Source organism: Colossoma macropomum, unplaced genomic scaffold, assembly GCF_904425465.1.
Source record: "Colossoma macropomum unplaced genomic scaffold, Colossoma_macropomum, whole genome shotgun sequence".
NCBI lineage: Eukaryota > Metazoa > Chordata > Actinopteri > Characiformes > Serrasalmidae > Colossoma > Colossoma macropomum.
The window spans coordinates 17,501-41,748 of NW_023495692.1; the positions used below are offsets into that span (position 1 = coordinate 17,501).

A 24,248-nucleotide genomic window follows, 5' to 3' on the forward strand; every position below is an offset into this window, starting at 1 on the left:
GCTTAGTGGGTGGGATGCATTCTCTGGCCACCTGGTGCTAAATTCAGCACCACAAGTCTGTGTTCATGGTTTAATGCTAATCACAATCTGCTTAACCCAGACTAGAAAGAATGACTTGGCTTAACCCTTTAAAACCAAAAATTATCAGTAAAGTTCAAGTACACCTAAATGCTGTTTACACACCAGTAATAAACTTTGAATACATACATATCTCCGTAATAGCTGAAATGTCATGATGTGTGAATGTGTTATAGAGAGAGAATAATTAATGATTTCAAAAATGCAAATATTACAGAAACAGAACTCCCACTGCACAACACTGTATGCGTGTGTGTGTGTGTGTGTGTGTAGAGACAGTAAGTCAGTAACTCACTGTAGATTCTCCAGTTTACAACGTGGATCCTTCAGCAGTTCAGAGAGCTCCTTCACTGCTATATCTCTTTGTTCATTGTGGTTCAGGTTCAGCTCTTTCAGCTGTGATGAGGGGTTTGATTTCAGAGCTTCAACTATATAAATACAGCCTTCAACTCTAAAATACACTTCTTCCAGTCTGCAGAGAGAAGAACAAACTCCTCACAATTACAGATACACACACACTCACACACACACACAAACAGAAAAAGGTGCAGTTGAACAAATGGCGCTCTTGTCTGTATTAGATATTTGACAATGTGAGATTTTGATATTAATATTATAGTTTCTGAAAATACTGTATTTTCACAGTTTACTTAATTTTAGATAGTTTATTCAGAGACACTGTAGAAGTAATACAGACACACAACACTTAGTTTCATAACTATTAACGCACTAAAACTGGAACACGAGAAACAATAGCAATAAAAACCTGCAATTCATTTACTAAATTAATAAACCAAAACAGCAGAAACACAAGCACATTTTCTGATTTACACTGTTTACATGCTGAATATAATGTTGGAAAAAATAAAAATGTAACAAAATATGACGTGTGCAAAAGTTATGACATGTTTTAGATGTTTGTGCAGCTGCTGAGTCTCACTGAACTGGAGCTGTGGGTGTAGCTTCATGTTCAGAATTAACACCAGGGAGATGATTAGCGCTGTAGGTAAAATTATAGCCTATAGTATTTAGTTTGTCCCCGGTGATGCTATATCCATACATGGCTCAAGAGTTCAAGAGAGCACAGTTAGCCTCGCTGTCTCTGGGTGGATAGGATGGCCCCCCGTCTTCCCTCATCACTTAGCGCCATGCTAACCAGTGCAGGTGCTTGTTAGCTGACGTAACAGAACTGGCGGTTAGTGTACTCCCCCAAGCGTGTTCAGCGGTCCAATGGCAATTTGTTAGCAGCAGTTTGAAAAGATGTGGTGCTTCACAGGTCTTAGAGGAAGCCTGTGCTAGCTTTCACCCTCCTAGCACTGATGGTATTGTGTGACTGGCAGAGTCTTAACTAGTGGGTGGAATTGTATATGATGAAATGGGGACAAAATCCCCAAAAATAAAGAACAAGCTTGAGTGATGCTACTTGTTTTGATTTAGTAATGTGGAAATCTGAAATTAAAAGCTTACATTATAAGTGTCACTTCTTCGGCTAGTCAGCCAACAGACTACATTTCCCAGAATACACTGGGGAACCAAGATACGGAGCTATTTCCCTCACTTGCCAGTAATGACTCGGACTCCACTTCCCAGAATCCTCAGCCAGCTTACGCGACTCCACAAAGATCCTCATCTTCCTATCAGCGCTCGAGATCACCTGAATACTAATGCTGTTCACCTGTGTGTTTGTGTCATATGACTAGATAGCTAGTATATTAGCCCGGGCTAGAGCTAGGTTCATTGTGAGGTATTGCTTTCCATTGTGAAACTACTGAGCGTTCTTCCTGTTGATATATCGTGTGTATGACCTTCTGTTTACCGTTTTTCTCTGACTCTGTTTTTGGATTTGCCCTTGTGTACTTTTGCCTGGTTTATTAGATTTATGGTTTTGACTCATCGCCTGTTTTCTGGACTTTGCTCTGTTTTCCCCTTGTTGGTTATGGTAGCCCTTCTTCATCTACTGTGTATTTTGGAACTGACCTATGCCTGTTTTCTGACGACATTACTCATTTCTGATCCCACAAGTAAAGCTTTTGTATTTTATAACCGCGAGCGTCTGCTTACTGGTCAAACGTTACAATAAGTAGCCCACATTTTAACTTATGTACAGCTGGTGTAACATGTAGCTACAGCTGAATGCTAAAACAAACACTTGTAACTCTATGCGCCTTTACATTATTTATTCAACAAATGTGTTTCCATCATAATTAACATCTTCATCTGTAAAAATATCAAGTTCAACTGAGTGTGCAAACTTGTATTTGAATTTGGCAGATTTTATTCTATATTTGCTGTTGCTATCAAGTCTTCTTTTAACCAATATGTCTAAATATGCATAGAAATATGTGAATGGAAATCTAGCTTCTGTCAAGGCTGCTGGAAACACAGTGACGAGCGGGCATTTTGCCCACCACTTTTTAAAGTACTGGGGTAATTCCCCACCACTTTTTTAGTTCAGGATGTGCTCATAAAAAACTCCACTTTCCCTAAACTGCATGAAGTGCTGCCCAGCACAAACAGGCAGAGTAAAACTCAGCGGTAGAGCCAAAGAGAATCTCCATTTCAGCTGGGAGGCACTTTCTGACCTGCCACGGTTGGTGTGGACCTGTCCAACAGTTAGGTTTTGACATGTGAACACTCCACCCAAGTTCAGGTCTGCACCAAACATCTGAACCGTGCTAATTCCTGAGGCAATTCAACATGTTTTTTCCAGTTCACATTTTCGCTGGACTGTCTGCACAATCTGCTGTTTTAACATGACTTTGGCACATGGACTGTGGAGCAAATTGAAGCATCAGCGACCTGATTGGTTAAATTTAAACCGGTGTACACACAGATGATAAGCATCTCTATTTTCAGTTTCTCTGTTTTCATGGAGGTGAATGTGAGAGTAACAGAGTGTTTGCATCCCCGCAAAACTTCTGATCTATAAATAAATGTGTTATTTACTCCACTTTAGTATTTGTAGTCCATCATCCAAACCTTGAGAAAGAGATATAATATCACAAAAAAAGAAACTGTGGTGCATCTTCAGAAAATGAACTCAGCATGAAAACAGCTTGATGTTCTTCAGAGATGCTAGCTAACAAATACATATATCTGAGGCTGCAGCTACTGAAACAGCACCAAAACATACACCGGCACTGTTCATGATCAGGTTCAGAGGTGCATAGATGAGCCTAAATCAATACTCAAGTGAAAGTATTGATACTTGCATAAAATCATTACACAAGTACAAGTACCTTCCTCAATACAACTTAAGTAGAAATACAAAAGAAGCAGGTCAAAAATCTACTTAAGTACTGAGGACTGCAGTGGAACCTCTCAGTACATCCAGCATTTGATGGATGAATGAATGACACGAATGAGATCCGGTTCCGGTGCGCCGTAGAATGGCCGCACTGGTAAGAGCTCTGGGTAAACTCTACAGGTTTTTGTGTTTTATTGCGCTGTTTCTTTGTGTTTTTGCACAAACCGCTTTTGGGATTATTCAGTATGATCGACAGACTCTTTTGAACATTCGATCATCGCTCAAGACGGACTTCAACACAAACACGCGCTCGGACACGCGCGGCTGCCCCTTCGCGACTTCTCTGCCCCTTTGTTTACCAACACGCGCGGGCCGGCGGAGCAGGAGGAAGTGTGAGAGGGGTCGACGTGCCGGGGTCTTATGCAGGACAAGGAGAAGGAGCTTCAACCCTCTGCCCCCAAGTGTTCTGCTCGCAAATGTTCAATCACTGGAGAACAAAATAGACGAGCTGAGCGTGCGGATCAGGTTTCAGCGCGACATCGAGAGCTGCTGCGTTTTAGTGCTCAGAGATGTGGCTCTCCGAGGCAACACCGAACAACGGCATCACACTGGCCGGCTTCACCGCCTACCGCCAGGACAGAACTCTGGACTCTGGTAAGGGCAGAGGCGGCGGGGTGTGTGTTATGGTGAACTCTCGATGGGGAACAGATGTAGCGGTTCTAGCCAGTCGCTGCTCTCCAGACATTGAACTCATTACAGTCAAAGTTCAACCCTTTTTTTGCCCAGGGACTTCAGCTCAGTCATTCTCAGTACAGTCTACATCCCACCTCAGGCAGATGAGTCTCGTGCTTTGGAGGTTTTGTACGAGACCATTAATGGACTTGAGAACGTTCACCCTGAGGCTGGTTTTATTGTGGTTGGGGATTTTAACAGGGCAAACTTGAAGAAAGTCCTGCCCAAATACTACCAGCACATTAAATTTCCCCCCCGAGGAGAACAGACTCTTGACCACTGCTACACCACAATCAAGGACAGTTACAAACCCCTCCCCCGCCCTGCCTTCGGCAAAGCTGATCACACTTCTATTCTTCTCCTGCCTGCATACAAACAAAGACTTAAACAGGCAAAACCAGTTCTCAGATCAGTCTATCAATGGAGTGAGGAGGCCATCTTCACACTTCAGGACTGCTTTGAATCCACAGACTGGAAGATGTTCCGTGACGCGGCTGGCACAGACATCAATGAATACACTGACTCCATCACAAGCTACATCAGTAAATGCACTGAAGACATTGTACCAAAAATCAATGTCAGAACATTTCCCAACCAGAAACCCTGGATCAATGCTGAGGTTCGAGCCAAACTAAGAGCTCGGGCTGCTGCCTACAACTCTGGTGACCCGGCTAGCTACAAGAAGGCCAGATATGACCTTCAGAGGACCATCAGGCTGGCCAAAAGGAGCTATAGGGACAGAGTGGAATCCAACTATCTTGGCTCTGACCTCAGACGTATGTGGAGTGGCCTGCGCACCATCACTGACTACAAAGAAGGTGTGATCTGTGATAGCGGCTCTTCCTCCTCACTTGCAGATGAACTTAATGCTCATTATGCTCGTTTTGAGGCAACTAACACCTCACCTGCTGAGAAACTCCCAGTAGATGAGGAGAGCTGCGCTCTAGCCATTCCCCTGTCTGAGGTGGTGAGATCCTTCTTTAACCTCTCCTTAAGACTGTCAGTGATTCCCAAGTCCTTTAAGGAAACCACAGTTGTTCCAGTCCCCAAGAAATCGTCTGTCACCTGCCTGAATGACTACCGCCCTGTTGCACTGACATCAACAGTCATGAAGTGCTTCGAGCGGCTGGTCAAAGCTCACATCTGTTCAACACTTCCAGCCACCATGGACCCTCACCAATTTGCATACCGCTCCAACAGATCTACAGACGACGCCATTGCACTAACAATACACACTGCTCTCACACACTTGGACAGAAAAAATACATATGTAAGAATGCTGTTCATAGATTACAGCTCAGCATTCAACACAATCATCCCTTCCAAACTCATTCCTAAACTCACAGACTTGGGTTTGAACTCTCATCTGTGCAACTGGATACTGGACTTCTTGACGAGCGACCCCAGGTGGTGAAAGTTGGGAACAGCTTCTCTTCCACGCTGACTCTGAGCACAGGGGCTCCCCAGGGATGTGTGCTCAGCCCCCTCCTGTACTCCCTGTATACACATGACTGTGTAGCCAAACACACATCTAACATCATCTTCAAGTTTGCTGATGACACCACCATCCTAGGCCTCATCACTGATGGAGATGAAACAGCCTGCAGAGACGAGGTCAGCGCTCTGTCAGAGTGGTGTCATGACAGCAATCTCTGTCTCAACATCAGCAAAACAAAGGAGATGATTGTGGACTACAGGAAGCTGCAGAGGGGTGGTCACTCTCCCCTGTTCATCAATGGATCTGAAGTGGAGAGAGTCAGCAGTGTGAAGTTCCTCGGCGTACACCTCACTGATGACCTCACCTGGTCCCTCCACACCAACACTATCGTAAGATCTGCCCGTCAGCGTCTCTTCTTTCTGCGCAGGCTCAGGAAGTTTGGTCTGCCTCCTCAGATCCTCACCAGCTTCTACAGATGCACCATAGAGAGCATCCTCACAGGCTGCATCACTGTCTGGTACAGCAGCTGCACTGCCTGTGACCGCAAGGCCCTTAAAGGAGTGGTGAGGACAGCAGAAGCCATCATAGGCAACAGACTACCAGCCTTAGAGGATGTCTACCAGTCCCGCTGCCTCAGGAAGACCAAAAAGATCCGGTCAGACAGCAGCCACCCAGCACACGGCCTGTTCACCATCCTGCCATCAGGCAGGAGATTTCGTAGCATACAGGCTAGGACAACCCGGTTAATGAACAGTTTCTACCCACAGGCTGTCAGGCTTCTGAACAAGCTGTGAAGCTGTGGGTCCTTCACTAAATACCATTTCACTCAGTCTTTTTGTCAGTATTATTATTACATCATGTCGTCTCTGCTATGGACAATAACACCTTAACACTAAGCCACTTTAAGAACAATAACAGTCACTTAGTCACTTTAAAATGTATATTGTCTGTATATTGTGTACATTTCTCTATATTTGTGTATATTTTTATCTGTATTTTCTCTATATTTTGTGTATATTTAATATATTTCAGTTAATTTTTCTTGTAATTTTATTTTTACTTTCTGTAGAGTGTTAGTCCGAGCCTCACCACAAGCATTTCAATGCATAAATGTCCTGGCATGTTGTGCATATGACAAATAAATAAACTTGAAACTTAAAACATTTATCAGTATAGGAACTGAAGATTGTGCAGCTCTGTTCTTCTCCTTTTGGGATTCTGTTGGTCTAAAACACAGAAGCTCCAAAGTCAGAGATGTAACCAATCACAAAGCAATACAAATATTGCCACCATCAAAACAAACTGAAATTAAACACAAAAAGGAATTAGTATCTAAATATGAATGGCTAAAAACTCACAGTAAAAAGATTCCTTTACTCACTAATATACTTCAGTAGAAGTAAAAGTATCATGATTTAAAAATACTCAGGAGAGTAAAAAATCCATCAGAATTTTACTGAACTACATGTACTTGAGTAAATGTAACTAGTTGCTACCCACCTCTGAATTCATGCTGTGCTTGAGCTAAACACACTCAGCTTAAACTATGTTAGCAAGACTGACTTGTCTTAACCTTTTAAAAACAAAAATGTCTTCAAATAAAGTTCAAATACACATATGCTGTTCACCCACCAGTGATGAGGATGAACTTTGCAAGCATACATAGTGTGATGCCGTAACCAATACATTACACTTAATTCTCATCTTCCTCAACCAATGCTGCCCTTCATCTTCCTCAGTTCTCCTCTTCCTCCTCAAGTTCAGCATTTCTGCTACACATTATCCTCAACAGTGTTTGTCCTCATCTTCCTCAGCAGTGCAGCTTCTCGTCTTCCTCAACAGTGCTACTCCTCATCTTTCTCAGAATTGTATTTAGATGTTTTAATAAAATAATAATATAAACATATAAAATAATAAAATAAAATGCACAAGATCATTTGTTGTTGTACAAACAAAATAAAGTCTAGAGCAGTCTTCTGCCTTCATTTTAATCTTAAATGAGGAATGAACACTGCTAAAGCTCTCCTCTGATAACCATTCACTTTCACTGATAACACTGCCACCATGGCAACGTTTCCATTTTTGCATGCTGACAGACCTCTATGCATACACCTCTATGGAGCACAGAGCATTTTTAACACCAACATGTGAGCGTAATTGTCACGCATTTGCCAGTATCAAGGGATGATACGGACTCCAATACCCACGATCCTCAAGGGGACCACATGACTTCGGACAATATCTCGCGCTCCTATCAGCGCTCTCATTCTCCTGAGTACTGATTATTGGCACTTTTGCTTTAGATCATATGATCAGGACAGGATAGTTTTTAAGCCCGGGCTTTAGGGAAGATCAGTGCGAGGTATTGTTTCTTTCCGAACCTTACTGAGCGTTATTTCTGATCGTTACTCTGCTGTGTATTTGACCCTTTGCTTTGTTTACTCGACTCTGCCTTTTTGCCTTTACCCTTTTGGATACTGTTGCCTGTGATTTGTGTTCTGTGTTTTTTGAACTACTGGACTGTTTTTCGACTTGCCCTTTTGTCTTGCCCCCTGATTTTGTTCACACGGTGATTTTATCATTGTTGTGTTTGGTATTGGCTGTTTGGATTTGACCCCTGCTTGTTTTTTGACTTCGTTTTTGCCTGATTCCATTAAATCTCCTTTCGCCTTTTTTACACCGCGAGCGTCTGGATTCTGTTGAAGTGTCACAGTAATATTAGAAACTAAAAGTTACTGAGTTATTGTTAATGATTAGAGGAATTAAATTTAAAAACACAGGAAACATTGTGATTAAAAAATGGGTGCTCTTTTATTGAACAAATCCGCAGGGGAAAACTGCCTCTGAGCGATATATAAATCGGTCACTTTTAGCCATACAATCTCCATTGACCGTATGCAAGAACACTGCACTATCCCACAGCCCAGCACAGATTAGCACACTCAAACACATATGCACACATTAAACTAACAGCAACAACTTATTTACAACATTAAAGTCTCTCCTACTGGGAAACGGTGCCTCCCAAGAGCCTCTCTGCATGGAAACGCTCCCCTGCCAGTGAGGCTGGTAGCAGGAGGTCACAACACTTTTATAAAGATTGATGTGTTTTTTTTTTTGTTTTTGTAGTTTGTATAGTTTGTTACTCACTTCATTTTTTAGGCTAATTCAGTGTGTGGGTATGTGTATAAACAGTCTCTTACATTATTAAGACTGTAAATTGACTGTGTATGATATACAATATATCCACAGTGAGAAAGTTATCTTACCTCAGTATCTCCAGTTTACAGTTTGGACTCTTCAGTCCCTCACAGAGCTTCTTCATTCCTGGATTCTTCAGTTCATTCTGACTCAGGTCCAGTTCTCTCAGTGTTGAGTTCTCTGAGCTGAGAACTGAGGCCAGCTCTACACAGTCTTCCTCTTTTAGACTACAACCAAACAGCCTGGAAGAGAAACAATAACACTGTCATCTCAACCACACTCAACGTTCAAATTGAAGCAATGAGAAGAAAGAAATTTAAAATCTTCCACACTATACAGTATGCAAAAGCAGTACAACACAACATGCTTAGTATGTCTAAATAGTGTTCATCAAACAGTGTGTGAAATTTCCCTGGGTGATGTACTTCATCAGGACAAATTATGAAGTAAGTGCTGATGAAGGAGCTGAAACCACACCCAACTGCAGGAAAGGTGCAGCCTCTCTGAAAAATGGATACTGCATAGTAGCTTTACTAAACCTGTAAAGCCATACAGGTTTGAGCTTCCAGAGCCTGGATCTAATTCAAAGCCAGATAAATAATTCTGCTTAAAACAGCACACATTAAGCATCACACTGAGACTGTGGATAAACATCAAGCTTGTTTTATACTCTAATCATATAGATTTAATGAACTCAAACAGTCAACATCATTTAATTCATTTATCATGTTTGGAACGCTTTATAATCACCTCATGGGTGCCAGGATGTCGCTGCTGCAGGTTTGAAGGTGGAATGGAATCAACAAACCTAATATGTACCTCTCAAAATGCACTGTTTTTTGCTAAAATATAGCTATGAGGTCCAAGGTGAAATAAGTTAAGCTGTGACTGGGCAAGTAACAATGACTGAACTGCCAGACGATTAGCGTTTACCATATTGTTTCTCTTAAAGACTTTAGATTGATTGCCTCTTTAGTGTAAATGTATATGGATTTTGTGGAGATGAATATTGCACAGTACAGCAAGTGTCATTACTTTGATAACTAGCTAGGCAAGGCTAACAGGGTTTGATAAAAAAGTTAACATAAGTAGAATATGTCGAGTGAAATACACCAGTGAGTCAAATCGAAGATTGTATGAATCCTCAGCTCTCCATGAACGTGGGTCTTCACAAAATCAACCCATCTATTCTTCATCTCATCATTCTTAGAAAATTTAAATAAGAAGACTGAGCTGTTCTGCAAATTCTGACTCAAATTTTAATTAGGTTATGGTGTTAGAGGAGGGGTCGTGCTAAGTCGGCCCACCGTTTGCAGCTATAACAGCTTCAACTCTTTTGGGAAGGCTTTCCACAAGGTTTAGGAGTGTGTTATTGGGAATTTTCGACCATTCTTCCAGAAGCGCATTTGTGAGGTCAGACACTGATGTTGGACGAGAAGGCCTGGCTCGCAGTCTCCGTTCTAATTCATCCCAAAGGTGTTCTATCGGGTTGAGGTGCAGGCCAGTCAAGTTCGTCCACACCAAACTCGCTCATCCATGTCTTTATGGATCTTGCTTTGTGCACTGGTGTGCAGTCATGTTGGAAGCATGAAATTGTCCAAAATCTCTTGGTCTGCTGATGCATTAATAGTTTCTTTCACCGGAACTAGGGGGTTGAGCACAACTCCTTTTGCGTTGTGCTTGGTGATGTAAGGCTTGGATGCAGCTGCTCGGCCATGGAAACCCATTCCATGAAGCTCTCTACGCAGTTCTTGAACTAATCTGAAGGCCACATGAAGTTTGGAGGTCTGTAGCGATTGACTCTGCAGAAAGTTAGTGACCTCTGCGCACTATGCGCCTCAGCATCCGCTGACCCCGCTCTGTCATTTTACGTGGCCGACCGCTTCGTGGCTGAGTTGCTGTCGTTCCCAATCGCTTCCACTTTGTTATAATACCACTGAAAGTTGACTGTGGAATAGCGAGGAAATTTCACGACTGGACTTGTTGCACAGGTGGCATCCTATCACGGTACCACGCTGGAATTCACTGAGCTCCTGAGAGCCCCATTCTTTCACTAATGTTTGTAGAAGCAGTCTGCATGCCTAGGTGCTTGGTTTGATACACCTGTGGCCATGGAAGTGATTGGGACACCTAAATTCAACGATTTGGATGGGTGAGTGAATACTTTTGGCAATATAGTGTAGTTCAGAGTCTTTTCACATGTGTCTAGAAACAAATCTCTGAATTTACACAGACTTTAAGTTCACCTGGCAGTGCAGTGGCGGTTTGTTATAAGCCAAAAAATCCATAACCAATCCATTTTCCACAGCATTATTATTGTCCATCCAAAACTGCATACTAGCACACTGATAGCATGCAAAAAACAGTGCATATACCATTATAAGTGCAGTCATTAGTGTAGTGATGAAATATAAAAGTTTATGGTAAGTGTAGCACCACTTGAGGTGGAATGGAAAATTCAAATGAGAAGCTAGTGAATAAGAAGCTGACTTCAGCTTTATATCTGTGTATGTGTTTATTATTTAAGAGCTTTTGCAGTTTTGGGAGCTACTTTTATTAGCCCACAAATCTAGCTAGTGTTCTCTTAAAATCGTTTTCTGGTTATTCTGTTTTATATTTGCTTTGTTTTCTTCCACCTGCAGGGACGTATCTGCAGTAATGGTGACAAGACAAGCTCTATCAGAGCACAGTCAGAGTTACAGCTCGCCTACCAACATTGTGTGCACAGTAATCACTCATCAGACTGTCTTAATATTATAATATTATCTGCAATAATATTAGATGTTTTAATTCCACTATGAATTGCACAGACATTTTAATGAGTATACATTTTAACTTCTAATAGAACAGAGTAAAACATTTTGTATGTATCAGTATGGGATGAAAAAACTGAGTTAGGGAGCCTCTGGATGCTCTCTGATTTATTAAAAGTGTATGAAGATTAGTTTCAGTTTTTTCTTTCTTAACAAGTTCATTTTTTTTCTTTCTTAACAAGTTTACATTAGTGCGTCTTTCTCCTGTCTCCTGGAAGTGTGAACAGTGTGGAGCCTTGCCCCAGTCAATGAGGTGATGTTACGAAATCTGCTCTTTCTCATCACCCAACCAGCACACTCTCATAACTACAAACTAAAACACTGCCATCACACAAGTAATTGTCCCCTACCCTGCATCTATGAAGGCTTTGGGTGCTCATTTAAAACCAAACCTGCACTGAAGAAACATTTGACTAGAGACCATAGACAGTCAGTTCACGTCTGCATTGCAACCTCAAATCTGAACTGTGATCTGTGCAATCATTTTGAGACCTGCAGTATTGCACAGTATTTTGTACACTTAAACACTCATATCAGAAATAAGGAGACTGTACAATATCCCTTTAAAGACTGCAGCTTTCAGTCCAGTGTATTTAGTACTTTTCATGCCCATAAGAGTAAAAGCCATTGTCAGTGTACCATAGACAATTTTTGTCGGGACATTTCTCAGACTCAAATTCTGAAAGTTCAACTTTTCAGGCACATTTGGATCATGTGCACTTTTCTGCATCAAATTGTGATGTGCAGTATGACGAAGACCTGCATGATTTGCTTCAAAACAAACTAGCTTCCCTGTTTTTTTGGGTGGAAACATTTTCTCATGTGTTTAAGGTAACAACTTGAGAAACTGTAAATGAATGCTGGAATATCTATTCAACTGCTAAAGAATTCACATCAAGATTAATTGAAAGCATATTGATTAAGCACAATTGTACAGTAAGTAATTCCATCACTAGTGCTGAAACGGAGATAGTCAGAAAAACAAATCCCCTAGTATCACTGTCAATGAACAGTCAATTTGGTTAAAAAAACAGAAGAACCACCTTTTAATTGACAAATTTTAAGGTGATTGAGCCTGTTGAATATCCTTTAGATGCATCTTCCAAAAGAAAATATGTTTATGTTCCTATTTTGAAACTTTTGTCAGAACTGTTAAATCATAATTATGTTCTTGAAGACAGAAGATCCAGAAGCTTTTGGATAAATGACTCATTTTAAAACATACAGATATGGATTACACTGCAAAGAGAATCAGTTGCATTCTTCAGATAATTTAAGCATACATCTGGCATTATACATAAATGACTTTGAAATTTCTAACCCATTAAGAACTTCAAGAAAAAAGCACAAGGTCTGTTCAGTTGATTGGGTGATTTCAGATTTACCAATATAATATATATATGTCCTCTGTGTATCTGGCTTGTCTCTGTTACAGCAGAGATGTGAAAGTATTGTTAAAGTATGTAAAGTATGGCTATGACGCCATTCTTCAGCCACTGGTAAAAGACATTGAAGTATTTGAGCAGCAAGGTTTGTATGTTCAGAAATTGGGAGCAAATATTAAAGGTACTATAATTTAATTATAATTATAAGGGACATTTCCCACACTGAACAGTTCATGACCACATCCTGTTGGAGCTGAAATAGAGTACACATTTGCTTCAGTTGGATAGTGTTTCCCCAACAACAAACCATGGATTAACCCTGATGTAAAGGCTCTCCTGAAGGAGAAAAAGAGGGCCTGCAGATCAGGTCACAAGGAAAAACTGAGAGCTGTACAGAGGAAACTGAGAAGCAAAATCAGGGAGGGAAAGGCCAACTACAGGAAGAAGATGGAGGAACAACTGCAGAATAACAACATCAGTGGGGACTGGAAAAGTCTAAAAACAATCTCTGGCCACAAGGAACCTGACCCCCAGGCTGTAGGGGTCCAAAAATGGGGGAATGATCTCAATCTGTTTTTCAATACATTTGTTCACTCATCCCCCTACACAGTTACCCCTAACTGCAAGCCCCCTCTTCTGGTCTCTCAGGGCACTGCCCTGCCCCCTCTCCCTTAATTACCCAGCTATTCACAACTCTCACCTCACAGCCACCCACCACTGATCTCTCTGCTGTCAGCTTAACCACCCTACCTGCACACTCCAGCACCCAGCCCTCCTGCACCAACCTGTGCCTTACAACAGCACAGGTGAGAAAGGAGCTCAGAAAGATCAAAGTGAGGAAAGCTGCGGGTCCGGATGGCATCAGCGCCAGACTCCTTAAGTCCTGCACAGATCAGTTGTGTGGGATAGTTGAACACATTTTCAACATGAGCCTGAAGCTCGGGAAGGTACCACAACTGTGGAAAACATCTTGTGTGGTACTGGTGCCGAAGATGCAGCAACCAAAGGACCTCAGTAGCTACAGGCCAGTGGCACTGATGTCACATCTGATGAAGACACTAGAGAGGCTGGTCCTCTCTCCGCCCTCTGGTTAGCTCATCTATGGACCCACTCAAGTGGATGACGCAGTTGTCTACCTCCTACACAGAGCTCTTTCTCACCTGGAGAAGCCTAGGAGCACTGTAAGAATCATGTTCTTTGATTTTTCCAGTGCTTTTAACACCATACAGCCTAGGCTCCTGAGGGACAAGCTGGAGAACACAGGGGTGGCTCACCACCACATTTTGTAAATAAACGATACTCTGCCCTGTAGATTGTCCAGAGGTCTTATTCAGTCTAGCAAGAGGTGAGAGCGAGAGCTGAGAGTGCTGCCCCAGGGAACTCCATAGGATTGATGTGCAGAACGAAGTTGTAAATAAACAAAGTATGAAAAAGCTGGAAAATTAAAAGGCATCTGAAGCTCCTGAAATGACAGCAAACCAAAACTTGGCAAATTTTATTAGACCTGAAATACATTGCTGAACTCCTGGCTAGTGGGCATCTTTCAAATGAGACCTTGTGCTACATAGTCCAAAATCTAATATCATAGATGTTCTTTAAAAGACATTTTTCAGATTTCCAGTTGCTGCCCAAGCATCATTTTCTTAGAACACTATCCTTAACTTATGTGGACTATTTCTTTCCAAGTGAAACACAGTTGTTTTTGAAAGAGTAGTGCAAAATGTTAAGAATTTCAAAAATGTCTTGCTCACTCTTGCGCACAAAACTTATTAGCTTACTATCTAGACCTGCCAAGTCAGACCTGACCTGGACGTAGGGCATGTTGCTGTTGTTTCACCTGAGACACTACAGCACTCCATGAAGAAGTCTATAGAGCTCAAATATACCAACAATACCGCTGTATTTCTCGCAACCCTTGGTGCATGTCTCCATGGCACCAAGTATTCAGAAGGATTTTTTGTCTGTTGGACACAGCAGTAGCCTACCTGACTTTGGCAAGTTAGTGAAAAGTTATGAACTGATGAAAAAACATATCTTAGATCTAAACATTCTGGAACCACAAGCTAAACGAGTATCATCTGCTGTACGCATACATTCATGCAGGCAAAGTAATGATGACACCAAAAACCTTCCTGCTTCATTAAGGTATAGTTGTTGGGCTAAAAATATTTTCAAAATTAATTTTTCATTTAGTTATTTGCAAAATATGCATGCCTGTTCTGCCCACATTTTGAAAGAACTATGTTTTTTTTAAGGCCTGTTTATTTTGCCTATTTCTATTTTTATTCGTAATGAATTGCTTATCTACAATGTATTATACATTCAAATGAGTTGCTTTCTACATTTCTAAGACTTTTTATTTGTTTTTGGTGTTTTTTTTTTGTTTTAGTCTTCTCTGAAGTATTTTATTAATACTAACTTTTTTTGTGACTTGTCATTTTGCAACAGGACATGAGTAAATTTAAACTTGATTCTGTTCCTGAGTCAGTTGATGGCCTCAAACTGATGCTGAAAAGCAAACTACAGCTAAAAGACTTTTTTGATCTTCAGTATCAAGATGAAGTCTTCCACGACTTTTGCAACCTTACATGTGTAGCTGACCTATCTATCTGCACATATGGTTTCAGACTGAAGTTTGAGCACTGCAATCTTATCTGTCTCATCTCCATCAACATTGTCTTCAGCAAGCAACCATTCACAGTCATCTTCAGGTCATTCACAGCTATGGCCAGCTTGCTTTATCATTCCCAGCTCCTCATAGCATGTTGAGCCAAGGCTTTGACCATTTCTGGAGACATGAAGTCTGAAATTCTAGACAAATGTTTTCATACAAAGCCTATCTGGACATGTGGAATTTGAAAGTGTAGCCATTGCTCCCATTGAAAAACACCCTCATCTAAAAGAGTCAGGCTTCAAATTTGGGTGGAATGGATGGAAACTAAGTTTAAAGTTTAAGATGGGGGGCTATAAACAAAGCTAAGAGATGCAGGTTGTCAAGAACTGAAAGTGAATTCAGAGAAGAGAGAGCCTGTGAAGGCCAGGAGAAAGCAAAACAAAGTTAAAAAGGCTAGACAGGCTGAAACAAACCTTCTTCCAGACCTCCTACAGAAAAAAAAAACTGGAAAAGTCTGGAAGAGGAATCAGAGCAAATCATTCAAGAAATGAAGAAAAGGAATCCTGACTTGGCTTTTGTAGATGCAAGAATGAGCAGCGCGTATTCACACGCATAAGACAAGAAATTGTTGAGTCAGAAATGATGGTCAGATGGCTGGCACTTTTTTACTCAGAGATTCTTAATTAATTAATGTATTAATTAAATGGAGCTAATTATGCTCTCTCTGTAAATAAACTTGCTGTTAGGGAGTGATTTTTAAGTACTCAAGACATGCATGATAAATTTACAAGAGCATGTTGTGAGGAAATCTACCATGTTAATGATATGCTATGCTATGCTAAACTACAACTGCAAACCATATTTTTAAAGGAAACTACTACAAAGACAACATATCAAATGTTGAAACTGAGAAATTGTATTGTTTTTTGAAAAATATATGCCCATTTTGAATTTGATGCTAACAACATGTTTCAAAAAGTTGGGACGGGGGCATGTTTACCCCTGTGTTTCATCACCTTTTAACAAAACTCTGTAAGCATTTGGGAACTGAGGAGACACTGCTGTAGTTTTGAGAGTGAAATGTTTTCCTGTTCTTGCTTAACATAGGATTTCAGCTGCTCAAAAGTTCGGGGGCTCCTTTGCTGTACATTTCATTTCATAATGTGCCAAATGTTATCAGTGGTAACAGGTCTAGACTGCAGGCAGGCCAGTTTAGCACCCAGAATCTTTTAATACAGAAGCAATGCTGTTGCAATACATGGAGAATGTGGTTGGACATTGTCTTGCTAAAATAAGCAAGGCCTTCCCTGAAAAAGACGTCATCTGGATGGCAGCATATGTTGCTAAAACATGTATATATCATTCAGCATTATACCCCCCACACCATCATAAATACTGATTTTAGAACTGTGCACTGATAACATTCTAAATGGTCTTCAGGCCAAAGGACACAGTGTCCATGATTTCTAAAAAGCATTTCAAATTTTGATTCATTAGAACACAAGACATTTTCCACTGCATCTCAGTCCATTTTAAATGAGATTGGGCCCAGAGAAGGTGGCAGCATTTCTGGGTCCTGTTTATATATAGTTTCTTCTTTATGTTTAGAGTTTTAACTTGCGGCTTTGTGGATGCAGCAACGAACTTCACAGACAGTGGTTTTCAGAAGTGTTTCTGAGCCCATGCAGTGATTTCCACTAGAGAATCATATCTGTTTTTAATGCAGTGCCACCTGAGGGCCCAAAGATCATGGCCAGCAAACACTAGTTTTTGGCCTTGTCCCTTGCATACAGAGATTTTTCCAGACTCTCTGTATATTTCAATGTTATTATTTACCACAGATGATGAAACGCAAAAGTTCTTTCCTATTATATGTTGAGAAACGTTATTCTTGAATTGTTGCACTATTTGATCGTGCAGTCTTTCACAATGTGGTGAACCCCTCCTCATCTTTACTTCTGAAAGATCTCAGCTTCTCTGGTATGCTTTTTTATACCCAATCGTGTTACTGTCCTGTTGCCAATCAACCACCAGGTGTGTTTTTTAGCATTACACAACTTTACCAGCCTTTTGTTAACCCATCCTAACTTTTTTGGAACATGTTGCTGGCATCAAATTTACTTGAAAATAAGTAAATCTTTGATCTTGCCACAGAAGATACTCGGAAGACCAGGGTACACCTGCTTCCAGCCTCATCTCACCCCAGTCTAAAGACCAGTTTTTGGAACCAAAGCTTTATACTCTAAATTTCCACACCCCCAAGAGAGAGAGTGGACGTTCTCAGAGACATGCATCCTATCGTAAAAGGAACAGAATCTTCTTAGGGACTCATATCCTATTGTAAATACATTAGTGTCATAAAAAGGCCACAGTTGATGTCATAATTGAGTGTTCTGTTCCTGTCCTTAGGAAGTGTCATAAAAGAAAATTTGCTATAACTATTCAAACCACGAGAACAGAACTGTTTGGCATTCACATGCTTACCAATGAATAACAACGCAAAACAAAGGAAGAAGAACAGATAACTAAGAAAGAAACCAATTCCCAACAATTCCCCCCTTGAACGCATCTGAAGCGTTCACTATAATACATTTGATTACTGTAAGTTTGCTTAATGGCATGACTGATATGTCAAGGAATGGATCTACACATTTCAGTCCAAATAATCAGAATTAAAAATCACTGCATCAGATGAAATTGTTTGCCATTAAATAGACATAGTTTATAACCCAGTTTCTGCATCCATACATACATGCATTTGCTTTATGCCAGACAGAAATCATGACATAATATCATGGAGCTGAACATGTATTTGACCAACTTAAGTCATCTAACTCTTGCCATTGTCTGAAGTCCAAACCAGCCTTGATTTGCCCTGTATGCCAAGTACATACATGTCCACACATATGCAGAATACTGTAACTGTAACCAAACCACGAATACAGAACTCTTCAGCATGCACATGCCTACTAATGAACAACAACAAAATAAAGGAAAAAAGAACAGATAACTAAGAAATAAAACAATTACCAATGCATGGAATTCACAAGGCCTGTGTCAGTGGACATTAGTAAGTCCTTTTATGGAGGTCTTGATGTCCTTCTCTTGAAGCTTCTTCAGTTGTACTGGTTGGAATCAATACATCAAACTTTAAAAACCATAACTTAAAAACCACTTGGAGCACAGCTTTGAAATTTTGCATTATTGTAAAAATAAAATGTAAGAGTTTAAGTGGTTAAGAGTTAAATTATTATTATTATTTTTTACAAAAATCCTTTATGAGACTGGATAGGTTGTAGTTAGGTTGGCGTGGAACCAAAAGGGAAAGTCCAGAGCCATTATTAGTCTAAATGCTGATGGGGGCTGAGCGATGTCATTTATTAAAAAAATCTTCAGCCTATTACTTGATAAATAACACAGCACAGTTATATTGCTTAATCATGTACCCTGCTCAAGAGAGGGTTACAGGGACCTACCCCTGGAGCCAGGCCTGGGGGTAGTGTTCCTTGGCGAGCGCCTGGTGGCCGGGCAGCCCTCCTAACCCGGCCGGGCTCAGCCTGAAAAGGTGACATGGGGGACCATGTGGGCCCACCACCCACAAGGTCCAGCATTGGAGACCAGTGCACCGTATAGGCAGTGGGAGATGGCAGAGAGGCCCTTGGTGGCATACACCCCTGCGGCGGAAACTGGCCCTTGGTATGTGGAACGTAAACTCGCTGGGGGGGGCGGAGCCAGAGCTTGTGCGGGAGGTTGAGAGGTACCAACTAGATATAGTTGGGCTTACTTCCAACCACAGTGTTGGCTCTGGAACCAAACTCCTTGATAGGAGTTGGTCCCTCTCCTACTCAGAAGTTGCACAGGGTGAGAGGCCCTGGGCGGGTGTGGGGATGCCCACGAGGCCCCAAGCGAATAGTGAGTGTGTGCTGGGAACAACTGTCAGAGGCCACTGTTCGGAAGATGTTGCTCGCACCTCTGGGAAAGCTTTTCTCATGTTCTGGAGGAGATAGGGGACACAGAGTCTGAGTGGACCCTGTTCAAAACCTCCATTGTGGAAGCTGGCAGGCATAGCTGTGGCCAACAGCTTGTGCCTGTCAGGGCGGTAAACCAAGAACCCTCTTGTGGACATTGGTGGTGAGGGAGGCCATCAAGCAGAAGAAAGAGGCCTTTAGGGACTGGATGGCCTGGAGGACTCCCGACTCAGCAGATAGGTACTGAAAGGCATAAAAGTCAGCAGCAGCAATGGTGGAGTAAGCAAAATCCAGGGCGGGGTGGTGGTCCCTATAAGAAAGGGGACTGGAGGGTGTGTGCCAACTGGGGTGTCACACTGCTCAGCCTCCCTGGGAAAGTTTATGCCAAGGTGCTACAAAGGAGACTCCAACTGATAATTGAACCTCAGATTGAGGAGGAAAACTTGTGGAAGATCCTCCAGGAGTATGGGGTGCCGGGGCTACTACTCCGGGCCATTCAATCTCTGTAGACCCGGATTGAGAGTTGTGTTTATATCTCAACATTAAGTCAAGCTTGTTCAGTGTTAGCATTGGACTCCACCAAGGTTGTGCCTTGTCTCCACTCCTTTTTGTGGTATTCATGGACAGGGTATCAAGGCTTACCTGAGGTCAGGAGAGGATCATGTGTGGAGGACAGAGGGTGGCATCTCTGCTATTTGCAGATGATGTTATCTTTTTGGCTGTATTTCATGGATGCCTCAAGAGCTCACTGGAGCAGTTTGCAGCTCAGTGTGAAGCGGTTGGTATGTGGATCAGCACCTACAAGTTTGAGTCCATGGTCCTAGCACGGAAAAGGATGGAATGTCCACTCCAGGTAAGGCGAAAGGACCGCACCAGGTGGAGGAGTTTAAGTATCTCGGGATCTTGATAACGAGTGATGGGAAGAGGGATCGTGAGATTGGCCACAGGCTGGGACAGGTGGCAACAGTAATGCAGTCACTGTACCAGACTGTAGTGGTGAAGAGGGAGCTGAGTCATAAGGCAAAGCTCTCTGTTTACTGGTCAGTCTACATCCTGATCCTCATCTATGGTCATGAGTTCTGGGTAATGACCGAAAGAATGAAATAGCGAATACAAGCGGCGGAAATGAGCTTTTCTTCTCAGGGTGGCAGGCTACAATCTACTTGATAGGGTGAGAAGCTTGGTCATCCAGGAGGTTGCTACTCCTCCGCATTGAGAGGAACCAGCTGAGGTGGTTCGGGCATCTGATCAGGATTTCCCCTGGACGCCTCCTGGTGGGGGTTTACCAGGCACGGCCTATTGGGACGAGACCCCTGGGTCATCATAGGACCTACAGGAGGGATTATATTTCCAAGTTGGCCTGGGAGCAGCTTGGGGTCCCCTGGAATGAGCTGGAGGAAGTTGTGGGGGACAGGGTTGTCTGGGATTCTCTGCTCTCCCAACTGCTACTGCGATCCTTTCTGGACTAAGCAGTTAATGATGATGAAAATGAAGATAAAGAGCTTTCAAACTGGATAATCTTAAGATTAGGATAATCTTAAGATTCTCAGCACTGCAGTAACACTGATGTGGTGGTGGTGTGTTAGTGTGTGTTGTGCTGGTCTGAGTGGATCAGACACAGCAGTGCTCCTGGAGTTTTTAAACACCTCAGTGTCATTGCTGGACTAAGAATAGTTCACCAACCAAAAATATCCAGCCAACAGCGTCCTGTGGGCAGTGTCCTGTGACCACTGATGAAGGACTAGATGATGACCAACACAAACTGTGCAGCAGCAGATGAGCTATCGTCTCTGACTTTACATCTACAAGGTGGACTGACAAGGTAGGAGTCTCTAATAGAGTGGACAATGAGTGGACATAGTGTTTAAAAACTCCAGCAGCACTGCTGTGTCTGATCCACTCAGACCAGCACAGCACACACTAACACACCACCACCATGTCAGTGTTACTGCAGTGCTGAGAATGATCCACCACCCAAATAGTACCTGCTCTGTAAGGGTCCATGGGGGTCCTGACCACTGAAGAACAGGGTAAAAGGGGGCTAACAAAGTATGCAGACAAAGCAAATGGACTACAGTCTGTAACTGTAGAACTACAAAGTGCACCTATATAGTAAGTGGAGCTGATAAAATGGACAATGAGCATAGAAACAAGGAGGTGCTCATAATGTTATGCCTGATTGGTGTATTTCCAAATATAGTCACATGGTTTTCAGGTTTTAAACACAACAATGTTAAAGAGAACTTTTTTTAAATAATCACAGCATTTAGATTTTCATTTTAATAACTGGTACATATTTGCTTTCCTTAATTATGTACATAATGAGAAAGTGGTGCACAAAAGTATTTAAACCTAAATTTCAGGTTTTACAGTGTAGCTTTGTATGCATGAACACTGCAGTTCCTGTTGCCTTTGTACAATACTCTTTCCAAAAAAGTTGGGACACTGAGCAAAATGTAAATAAAAAAATAATATGATGATGTGCAAATCATTTAAATACTATATTTAATTGAAAATAGTACAAATACAGCATTTTAAATGTTAAAATGGAGACAAGTTTTCTTTTTTTTCTTTTTTTTAAATATATGACCATTTTGAATTTGAACCCTGCAACACATTTCAAAAAAGTTGGGATGGGGCAACAAAAGACCAGTTAAGAAAACACCTGTGGAATGGGATTGTATTAAATTTTAGAAAGACAAACCTGCTCTACACACCAATTTCTACATGTTCATATAGTGTTAGACTGTCTGTGTGTGGCAGGAAGAAGTTTTAGAGTGTGTGAGAATGAGATAAAGTAGTAGAGTATATGAGCCTTCAGAAATATTAACATCTATACATTATCTTTCATCTGTGTTAGTGCTCAGAAAATGTTTCCTACTGACCCCCTTTTTTATGCAAACAAATAATATGACATGTCACATATAATAAAGTCTATGTAAGTGAGATATAGACATATTTTAGAAGGTTGTTGTTTTTGTTTTATTCAAAATCTTTTTTTAGAATGTGTGTGTGTGTGAAAGAGAGCGAGAGAGAGAGAGAGAGAAAGAGAGAGAGAGAGAAAGAGAGAGAGATTATGTATGTATGTATTGAGATATTGATCTTACTTCAGTTTCAGCAGTTTACAGTTTTCACTCTTCAGTCCCTCACAGAGCTTCTTCACTCCTGAATCCTTCAGGTAATTGTTACTCAGGTCCAGTTCTGTGAGTGCTGAGTTCTCTGAGCTAAGAGCTGAGGCCAGAACTGCACAGCTTTTCTCTGTGAGACCAGAACCATTTAACCTGGAAGAGAATTATTGATATATCAGAACACTGCCATCACACACACACACACACACACACACACACACATTATATAAACTAAGAACAGTCTTTATGTTTTCTTAAAACACACATAACAGGTTAAAGTATCAAATACTTCACACATCAAACTACGAAACAGTGCACACACTATGCAAAGGAGAGATAATTCTCTGGCCAGAAATGGAACTGCTCTCCTCCACAGCCACATAACACAATGAACTTTACAAAAGTCATACCGTACTCGCACATTATTGACTTTGTAATTTTTTTCATTGTTAAGTTCATCACAAATGAAGCAGTGAGGTTCTGCCATCCAGGGTAATTAACAGGGAAAGACATTAACTCCAAAACTGTTCTGTCTTTCTCTACAATCAGGAATGAAATTATTAGAAAAGAATAATCAAACACAATGTTTAAATCTTCTGCAAATCTGTGGGTCATTTTTCAAGCTGAGATTTAAAAGAGTCAGTACAGTATTCAGTGCTTTAACTATATTAAATTGAGCATGTAACCAGTGAACCTTCATTTAAATCTGGAGTTACAGCTTGTGCATGTGCATGCTGGCCAGAGTGCAACACATCAGCATGTAAAATCTAAGCTTTTTATGAGCTGCTGTGTTTCTCTCACTGTAAAAATGTACAGTGTCCTTTATTGTTGCACTGTGATTTTAAGATAAAACACAAATCAGTAAGCTCTGATTTTTGATTTATGTTGATGTTGGCCTGTGCTGCTGAGGAGTAATGTCAATGATGTGCACACTAAAGAACTTGGAGCTTTTGACTCTCTCTACAGTTGGAAGACTGATGGAGTGGAGAGTGAAAACCGTGGTTAAGAATCATCTTGTTTGGGGTTCCACTACACAACTTTTACCCAATATAGACCTTTCTCACAGTCACTGTGTCACAGTCACATCCGGCTATAAATCCAGTAATATTATTGAACTTGCCTGAACCATTTAATAGAGCAGTAACAAAGGGTTGCCAGTTTTCAGCCTCCCTCAAAAATCTTTTTTTCCACCTCAGTGGCCAATAGGAGAGCAGATGGTGGGTTTGGTAGTTCCACCAACATGAATGAAAAGCTAGGCTGACTTTGCCGGAAGTGCGTTGTGCAAAAGTTTAAAAATTTGATCTTTTTAAGACACTGTGCATCTGCCACAGTGTACTCTGTTTACCAATGTGATCAAAACCATCCTACTGTACAGCCCCGCATTGGTTCCCCAGTTCAATTTACCCTCCTAATTTACCTTACTAAAAGTGACATATGGCAAGCAGAGCTTTTCAGCCTAAGTTGATTTTTTTTTAAAAATTGACAGAGTGGGACCTCAGGTAAGGATGTTTAGTTGAATTACTGGTACACTTACGAATGCATCATTAATTCCAGGTAGTCTCAGCCATTGTTTACTTTTAAAGTCAGCAGTGTGAATTGTAGGGGACACACAGCCCTGGGGAGAGACGGTTTTCAGTGTGGTGG

General features: G+C 41.4%; 1 protein-coding gene across 1 annotated transcript in view; it reads right to left on the minus strand.

Moving 5' to 3' along the window:
• Positions 1-24,248, minus strand: part of LOC118802827 (ribonuclease inhibitor-like) — a 54,072-nt gene that overhangs the window by 13,831 nt on the left and 15,993 nt on the right. Inside the window, exons 4-6 of the mRNA XM_036563249.1 lie at positions 22,584-22,757; positions 8,765-8,938; positions 374-550 (exon numbers count right to left, since the gene is read on the minus strand). Of these exons, the coding sequence (XP_036419142.1) occupies positions 374-550; positions 8,765-8,938; positions 22,584-22,757 (525 nt within the window). The remainder of the gene's footprint in view (positions 1-373; positions 551-8,764; positions 8,939-22,583; positions 22,758-24,248) is intronic.